Source organism: Cucurbita maxima, unplaced genomic scaffold (assembly GCF_002738345.1).
Source record: "Cucurbita maxima cultivar Rimu unplaced genomic scaffold, Cmax_1.0 Cma_Scf00002, whole genome shotgun sequence".
NCBI classification, from domain to species: domain Eukaryota; kingdom Viridiplantae; phylum Streptophyta; class Magnoliopsida; order Cucurbitales; family Cucurbitaceae; genus Cucurbita; species Cucurbita maxima.
In genome coordinates, this window is record NW_019272018.1 from 4,134,345 (window position 1) to 4,143,691 (window position 9,347).

Consider the following 9,347-nt stretch of genomic DNA (forward strand, 5'->3'; position numbering starts at 1 on the left):
TTTTGAAAATAAATTTTTAATTTTGTATCTATTAAATTGTTAAATTTTGTATTTTATATTTGATAAAAAAATTTAATTGACATTTTTTAAAATTTATGAATCTTTAGATATAAAATTTATAATATATTTGTAAATTATAAGTTTAAAACCCTATTAAATAGTCTAAGTATCTATTTAGAGATTAAACTTGTAGTTTAAGTTATAGTTTAACTACAAATCCCAATCAAGATTTAAATATTTTAATATGATCCCTAATATTTACGTTATTTTACATCTCGGTGAATGTATAATTAATTATGGTCATAATATTATTAACTAAGATGAACAAAAAATCTGACGCATAACTGAAGGGAGGCAAAGAAAGCTGTTTTCAGAATGTTTTCTGGCACAGAGGTTGAAGAGAGCCGAACCTGCAACTCTCCATGCAAAGCTGCAATAGCGCACACACCCATGGCTCATCGCATACTCATATGTAACGTGATATATTGCAAGAGCTTCCTTGTATACCTCCTCCATCCACCTCGGGCTGCCCTCCAGCTCTTCCGCACCGTACAATATCTGAAGCTAATAACAATTAATGAGTAGCAATTCAACAAGAAGGTGTTGATCACTGGATTTTGAAGTTACCTCTTTGTACTTTTTAATGGTGGCTTCAGCAGCTACGTTTTTGGCATCAGGATCGAGCTGCAAGGCGTCCCTCATCTCTTTTCTATACATCTCATACTGAAACTTCCACTTCATCAGGGTATCATCAGCCACTTCATCTTCAAAGCAAGGAAGTTTTTGAACCTCTGAGGATTGTAGAGCCGATGTGATGCATTAGGAGCCTTAAACAGAGTTTGTTCAGTGAACAAAAACATGGTAATTATGACAGTGAAAAACTCACCAATGTTTGGCGATTCTTCTTGAAACATGTTAACAGTATCAAAAATTTGTCCTAGAATTGATGTTGAGGTATATGATTTTTTTCCCCTTTCCATGAAATGAGGGAACGTTCCTGCCTTCAGGTGTTTTGGAACTTCAATCTATCAAAAGGGAAGAAAAATCCACATGAAAGCCCTTGATTCAAAAGCATCATTCTAACCATGTTCAGCACATCAACTGTCAAAAAATGCGGAATATTAAACTGTCATCACTCCAAGAGGACATTAGAATTAGAATGTCTTCTCTTATGCTAGAAATATATATAGGTAATACTCCAAGTCCACGGCTAGCCGATATTGTCTTCTTTGGCCCGTTACGTATCGCGTTCGGCCTCACGGTTTTTTAAAACGCGTCTACTATGGAGAGGGTCTAGCCCTACTCCGACTAGTGCCTCGCACCGTCTGGTGATTGGCTCTAATACCATTTGTAACAGCCTAAACCCACTGCTTTGGCCCATTACGCATCGCCATCAGCCTTACGATTTTAAAACGTGCCTACTAGGGAGAGGTTTCCACACCCTTATAAGTAATGCTTTGTTCCTCTCTCTCCAACCAATGTGAGATCTCACAATCCACCCTCCTTGGGGGCACAACGTCTACGCTAGCACACCGCCCAGTGTCTGGCTTTGATACCATCTTATACCTTTCATCTAGATGAAGACCCTATTGTTTTTTTATCATTTCATAGGATGATAAGAAAGCTCTACATTGAAAAGGGAAGTTTTTGTTTGAGAAATAAGCTATCACCATGATGGATCTCCACCTAGCTATTGTCTGTGTAATAAATAATTCCAAATCCCTCACTGGATCCAAGAAACACAAAGGAGAACATAAATAGTATAACAATTTCATGAAGAGACAGAGTATCATTAACAGAACTGACCTCTTTCCCGCCTTTTTTAGGTGCATCTAAAGCATCATAATATATATTGATCAACTGGAGAATCTTTGCCCTTAAACGATTTCTTTCTTCTTTACAGTCTTCACCCAGCATAAGTAGTTGATCCATCAATGCTACCCAGTTATCAGCTGCAACACTCTTTGCATAACTGAACGTACCACAGAATAACCCCAATTTTCCATCAGTAAACATAATTGATGGGAAACTTCACCGCACTCAAATCTTAAAAAGTAAAAACCACATGGATAGATACACTCCATCACATACCTTGGCTGAAACCGAGCTGTCAAGAATAATTTAAATAGCTCCTCCTCTAGATCCTCCGCAGAAAATTCATTTGACTTTATATTAGTTATTACTTCCATTGAAGGACTTGGCCTCCAAGGTTTACCTGGTCTGAAATACTCTAACAACTGAAATAATTCCAAAAATAAGAACATAGAAGAGGTATGCGGTGACTCTATTATATTGATTGAATTTTTTTCCAAAATTTATAGTGTGAAGTCATAATTTCAGAAAACAACTTATGGTGCGTGCAAACAACTTAGTGTGAGGTTTAATGTGCCTTAACCTGAGAATTTCTGGAAACCCAGTACATATCACCATCAAAATCACCACCAGCTATTTCATCAGCTACTGAACGGGGACCCTTACAAGAGAAGAATATACCATATTTTGCATTTCCCACCACAGGTACCAAGTCCTCCACATATTTAGCCGTTAAAACATGGATATCACCAAAATGTAATCCAGGATTGCGATAGACAAGAACCTTCCCATTGATTTGACCATTCTCACTAGTTGGACGGGGAACACAGAACATGTCGATACTTAATACACGAACGAAAAGAAAATAACAAAACAAAAGCAGGGATTTCAAGTAACAGAAGTAAATTATCAGTTATAATTCTATCATATTTATCAGATGTTTGTCAATCAATTGAAAAACATTAAAGATAATATGATATGTTTGTATAAAAAGAATTAAGATAATATACATTTTGCTTATCTTATCTTCATTCAATTTCTCATCCCCAGCAATAAAGCCAAATAGTTGGTGAATGTATTATAATGCTTACACTAAATGCTTCCATACAATCAAGTAAAACTAATTGAAATCTCATGCATGTAATACATACAGGATAACGCAGACTTCATTGCTCTCAAGAGTACAGGTGGGGTCGGCTGTCCCCATTAAATAGTAACAATCAGGCACGTGAAGCCTTCCGCTTCTCAAGCTCTTTTTCTCCTCCCTCAGAAGCATAGACAACCGATATTGCAAATATGATTCATCAAGAGGAATTCCAGATAAAATCATTCTTGCAACTAGAAAGTCATCCATATCACCGTTGTTAATGGAAACTGCAAGAGAGCCACCGAGAGAGAAACAAAAAATATGTAACAGTACTTTGAAAGAGAAGAAAAGAAAACAGCTCAAAAGGCGTAATACCTCTTAAAGCTGCACGCTTACTAGAAAAAAGACCCTGAACATCTCTCAAAGCATCCACAAGGATATTCATGAAATACTCTCTTGGGACACCTCCATAATTTAAGAGTGCTATTAAGTTTCTTGAAATATATGCCCTCTTTGGTGGATTACTGAGAAATCATTAGAGAAACGAAACTGCCATTGTTCAGAAAAAGGTAAATACAAGTGAAAAGCCATTGCAGGGAAAATTGCAATAAAACCTTTAAAGAGCTTAGCAACCACCGTTGCTTGTTGTTATCCCAACATATAGTTATGAAGAAAAAAAAAAATTGCCAAATTTTAATTCTTTGAAGGCCTCATCAATTGCATTTTCTTAATGATGAACAAGCATAAGTTTCTTATTTCCAATGGTACAAGCAAAGCCATGAGAGCCATGCCCTTAACTTCCCCATGTCAATAAAATCCTCAAATGTCGAACAAAGAAGTTGTGAGCCTCGAAGGTGTACTCAAAAGATGACTCAAGTGTCAAACAAAGGGTGTACTTTATTCAAGTGCCCTAGAGAAAAGAATTGAGTCTCGATTAAGGGGAGGTTGTTCTAGGGATCCATAGGCCTCCGGAGAGGCTCTATGGTGTACTTAGTTCGAGTGGAGGATGGTTGAGGATTGTTGGGAGGGATTCCCACATTAGCTAATTAAGGGGATGATCATGGGTTTATAAGTAAGAAATATATCTCCATTGTACGAGGCCTTTTGGGAAAACCAAAAGCAAAGCCATGAGAGTTTATACTCAAAGTGGATAATATCATACCATTGTGGAGGGTCATGGTTCCTAACACTATGCAGTAACGGTGCAAAGGAATATATATAAACCCTATCATATGCCCAATGGGAAAGAAATTGACGTTGAACTCCAAAACCATGGCAAAAGAACACAAAAAAGAACATTGGGAAAAAAAAAATCAAATGTAGGATACCTGGTTCCTACCACCTCCAGTGAGTTCTCTGTTTCAGCATTTTCAAGATTTGGATCTTTTTCAACTTTGATCATAGAATTGCGAATTTGAATTGTTCTAGAAGGAAGCTGCAATTTTAAGTTAACAAATTATAACATACAACAGTAGATTAATGATAGCAGAGACATACGAAAATTACATCTATACTGAAGGGACATTTTGAATTGCGTTGAACTAATAAAATCGTATCGTACTCAGATTTCATGTCATGATAACTCTGGATAGAGGAGCTGGAAAATCCAGTCTAAGACTAGCAAAGACAACTATTAAATATATACATGAAGGCCCTTCTCTTTATTTGTGAGACTAAAATGAAAAATGGTTCCAAATAGAAGATACTGATGTTTAAGTGCAAAATGAAGACATCCGGAAAATCAATACTCGTTGGTAAACAGCTATCCACAAACTGATTCACTTAACCAACGCATGACTCAACTGTTGTATGTCCTACTATATTCAGCTTCAAGAAGTATATACATCTATTCAGGTTCAACAAGTATCATCCATATTTTCTCAAAAAATAAAGAAAAAACAAAAATTAATGTCCTCCAAACAGAGTAGCCACCTTTCTCAACCCAAATTACTAGGAATGAGTATAATGATAGAATACCACAGTAGATTTTCTTGATGGAAACACCAATTATATATGATCCAATATATTTAAAAATCCAAGCCATCAACATTTTCATGGATATCGTCCTTTTACTCCTGGAAAATGATCTGGAATAGAAAATGAATAAACTTTGGATGTCAGCTGTTGTATTTTATGATATTACATAAAAGTAACAGTGAATATGATATTAGAATTCAAAGCATCATATTCACTTCTTCTGGGCACTGAAATGGATTATCATACTAGATGGAGAAGTTTTAGAACAATCAAGAAGACAATATGTATGAGGTCAATAACCTGTAGCTCATAATTACGGAGTAATCATTACTGTAAACCCAGGAGCAAGATGGATGCCAAAAAACATATAACTTATGGTCCTCTTCTTAGACTACAAAGTATACCTGTTTATTCACTAGAAATGTTCCTTTAACAGCAAGACCGTTGTAAAAAAGTCGGAACTGAATCAACAAAGGCTTCCAATGGAAAGAGAATTAAATAAAAGTCAGTGTTTACATAAAACAAAGAAGTAACTCCACATAATCAATAGAAACTCGAAGGGATAAAGTTTAGATACACATACTGGTTCTCGAAGTTCAAGCCCAGGCAGTATTACTTGCGAAGTCTTATTCTGAAATACTTCAAAGGCAGGAATTCTCTATTATATGAATGTCAGACAGCATGCACAATAAACATCAAACAAATTTACATGTTTTAGAATAATATAACCAGTCAAATATGTGAGAAGGAAAAAAAAAAAAAAAACAATCATACAAAGAAGAAAAGGTAGCAGGAGATGACGAAGTTCCAAGAAACCAACGGATATCAAACCCTAGAACAAGACTTAACAATATGGATTTTCTCACCTTCACGGCAAAGATTTAAATCATGCATTGTAAATTCTGGTATTTTTTCCCCTAATGTTTATTAACATGAAATCACAAACCTTAAGATCAGCATCATGCTTTGCCTGCCCTTTAAATACATTCATAGGGCACTCCAAAGCTAAGTCCTCCGATATAAATCCCGTCCCGTCTGTATGTATAAGTGGCTTTCCATCTCTATACATGACATTACCATTGACATCCTGCAGCTTGGAATAAACCAAAATAAGTAGCTATAAATATAATGTGCAGCAAAAAAGTCAACTAAAACTACGAGAAGGATGGTGTAGGAGGGATTTTCATTTTTCAATTGTATCCCCTTCCCCTCCACCACAAGGCTGCAGTAATAGTGGTGGAACACCGTACTTTGCAAGGTATATCCGTGATTCTTTGAACATTTACTGAAGATAAATCAATTTTGAGTTTTATCGTCTTCGACAGAATGAGTGAAAACCTACATAACAGAACGGTCAGGACAATGGCATAGAAGTTGCTAGGTTAAATAAATGCATTCTCTATCACCAGCATACCTAGCCATGTAGCTTGCGACACTAGACACCGTGTGTGGATGCATGAAAAGACTCCTAGCTTCAAAAATTGTTCTATTAGATAATTTATAAGGTTGAAGCTTATCAAAGTATGCCGCTGACTCCATTCTGACAAAATAGCACTTCACTGCTGATGTGGTTGGATTCTTCTTTTTTTCCTCCTTGCCACCATCTTTGAAAACTATTCGATATACATACAAAACAATAGTGAGAACAAAAATTGCCCATTATGTATAGACAATATAAGCATAAGAAAATGAATAAAAAGTTCAGTTATCGCAAAAAAAATTAGTTTAAAACTTGAATCTTAATCATTTGTCTAAATAGAGTATCATAGCACTAAAATACTATACAAGCCATGAGAAGATAGAATAGTCGAAAGACAACAATATCAAAGACGTTGGACCGTTCAACTAATGTAATGAGGTGATTACACGTATGATGAATTTTGGATGACAATTTATGTTAAGGAGAGCATAACTATGCATTTGCACAAAAGTAAGAGAAAAAAAAAAACTTGAGGTGCTTAAAAATTGAACAGAATTCAATACTGAAACAACATGTGCCTACCCAGGTATGAACTAGCATGAGTAATAAAAAGAAAGAAATGACAAACAGAAAAAGAATTATTAGAAACAATTTTATTGATGTGTGAACTTCCAGGGGGTAAGAGCCCCAATCCATGAGACAAACAGCCAACTTTAAAATAATGGACACTAACTTTAAGCTAGGAGAACAAGAATCTTCTCTTTTTTTTTTTTTTTTTTTTTGGTGGGGAACGGGAGGTGACAGCAGAAACAAGCACCACTACTGAATTCATAAAAAAGGCATCATAAAAGACTCACCAAAAAACTGATATCGACGCAATCCAAGAAGAATGCCATCTCTAGCAATCTTTTTATAAGCATAAAATGATCCACCAGGATGGCTTATTGAACATCTATCAGAGACGTCTTCAGCAAACTTGACCATCAGAACATTGTCATCGCCTAAAACCCTTTGCAGATGAGTTTTTGTATGGTTCAAAAATGGACCCTGAACAAAGATCCCATGTAGTGACACTGCAACTCAGAAACTTCTTCAACAATACTGTAACAATCCTCACTTGTGGGCTTAAAAATTCACAAAGGTCCACCAAGTAGCTATCAATATTAATTAAGGAGGAAATGACATTATAGGAGTTTTGAAATACAAGATCTATTTTGATACTAAGTTAAATCACTGTTGAACTCAAAAGCTTAAGCTTATCATCTATTTGAAAGACCCTAAAAAGAATGTTAACAACGTTTAAATACTGCTGGCATACACTAACCTTGAAACTATAACTCCCATCCAATGCAACATAACAGTGGTAGATGTGTGTTTTCCTACGATCCCAATCAACATACTGCAACAGAAAGAGAGAAGAGAAAGTGTGTACATAAGAAAGAAAAATGTCACCCTCATAGAAATTTGAAAATAGTCCATTGATCTATTAGCATCAACTTGAGTATCTTCAGTGCTTAAGCTAAAAACACCTCCATGATTTAGGGAGACGCTGTTTTGGCATAAAAGCAAATAACCCTACAGCATTTAGAGATGCTAATCAAATTTACCACTCGTCTGTCTTCCTTATTAACGTATTTTTCACCAAATGCTTTCCAAACTTCAGACTCAAATTTCTCCATCGCCAACTGGCTCAGACTTTGAATTTGGTCTGCTGTTGTGACTCTTTCTAAGCTTTCTCTGCATTGATAAAAGGGATGGAACCACTTCGATTTCAGCATAATGTACATAAAGCTATAAACTAACACGACAATAAAAATATAAATGCGAGGAAGTGTTTACCCTCCAATATAACTCAATATCAAAAACGCCCTTCTAAACTCAAGCTCACCCAAAGCCACAAATTGTGGAATCTGTACCCTATCTGAAACCGACGATGAATAGATTGCAGATTTGTCTGGTGTTGACGGCTCAAACTTTGTTTTCTCAGCAGTTCCTAATCCATAAAATGTTTTAACGTCGACCCTCAAAGCATAAAAGTACGTGCAGAAGAATACTTATTTCGGAAAAGCCAAACAGTGAAGACAAAGAACCTTGTGGGCTATAAACGCGACAAGATGAAAGACTCTGATACAGAGAAGCGGAGCAAGTCGAAGGACTGTGAAGCTGAGAAACACAGCCGGTGGAAGATGGACTCGAATGCGGAGAAAAAACGGCAACCATCTTGTTCTGAGGTGAAATGCAAGGATCATTACGAACCATATGCATGATGAAACCGCTAAGGTTCCTAATAGAGCAGGAGGAGATTTTGCGGAGAGAATCAAGAGCCATTTCTTCTCCTAAAGAAGCTAACGCCCGTCGCGCTTTGGCATCAGGCGGTGGCTGATTCTGTTGCACACAGATTTGGAGAAGAAACTGCTCGACGGACGGCGGAAGAGGCACTTCGTGTAAATGATCCGCCATCAGAACAATGCAGGCTTCCTTCTCGACGGAGAGCGGTGGCAGTGATGATCAGTATGCATCCGAAAACCCCACCGTTAGGTAGGTCCGTTGACACGACCGTTCAAACTCATTTACTTACCATTGTCAACGTCAAGTCAATCAAAGCTTATAAAAATATTCACTTCGATATATACAAAGTTTCATCAAATTTTAACCACACTTTTCACAATAAAGAGGCAATTTACACAAAATTTATAAATTTTATTGACTAAATTGCTATAAATTTAAAAATTAAAGGACTAATTCGTCATTTTCACACCCGAATATTTTATTCTCTATAATTTTAATTATCAATGTAATAAAAATTAAATGTCACTTTTTTTTAGTCAACTAGCGGTCAAATTCATATATGTAGTATCCAATAAATTTATATCCATTTAATGAAAACTACAATTATAAATAAACTTTAAAAAGCGTTGTATTTTTTAATTTAAGAAATGTTTGTTCATTAATTTAAAAATAATAATAATAATAAATAATCAAAAGTGGTGTTGAGTGCTTGTCTATTAGTTTTTTTTTTTTTTTTTTTTTTTTTTTTTTTTTTCTACTTTT

General features: G+C 35.7%; 1 protein-coding gene across 5 annotated transcripts; it reads right to left on the minus strand.

Annotated features, from left to right (window-relative positions):
* Positions 1-234: 234 nt before the first annotated feature.
* Positions 235-8,878, minus strand: LOC111499362 (probable RNA-dependent RNA polymerase 5). Of its 5 annotated transcripts, none has more exons than XM_023150950.1 (19): positions 8,387-8,878; positions 8,136-8,289; positions 7,904-8,033; positions 7,621-7,695; positions 7,154-7,343; positions 6,291-6,489; positions 6,127-6,214; positions 5,823-5,963; positions 5,460-5,534; positions 5,281-5,352; positions 4,228-4,334; positions 3,275-3,423; positions 2,964-3,186; positions 2,396-2,621; positions 2,092-2,237; positions 1,807-1,972; positions 887-1,025; positions 628-791; positions 235-558 (listed from the first exon to the last, which is right to left on the minus strand). In XM_023150950.1, the coding sequence occupies exons 1-19, from the start codon at positions 8,754-8,756 to the stop codon at positions 316-318; spliced, it is 3,057 nt and encodes a 1,018-aa protein (XP_023006718.1). In that variant the 5' UTR covers positions 8,757-8,878; the 3' UTR covers positions 235-315. The 5 variants fall into 5 exon arrangements, with proteins under 5 accessions (XP_023006718.1, XP_023006709.1, XP_023006743.1 ...); XM_023150941.1 differs by having other exon boundaries at positions 235-564; XM_023150966.1 differs by having other exon boundaries at positions 356-558; positions 638-791.
* Positions 8,879-9,347: the final 469 nt, after the last annotated feature.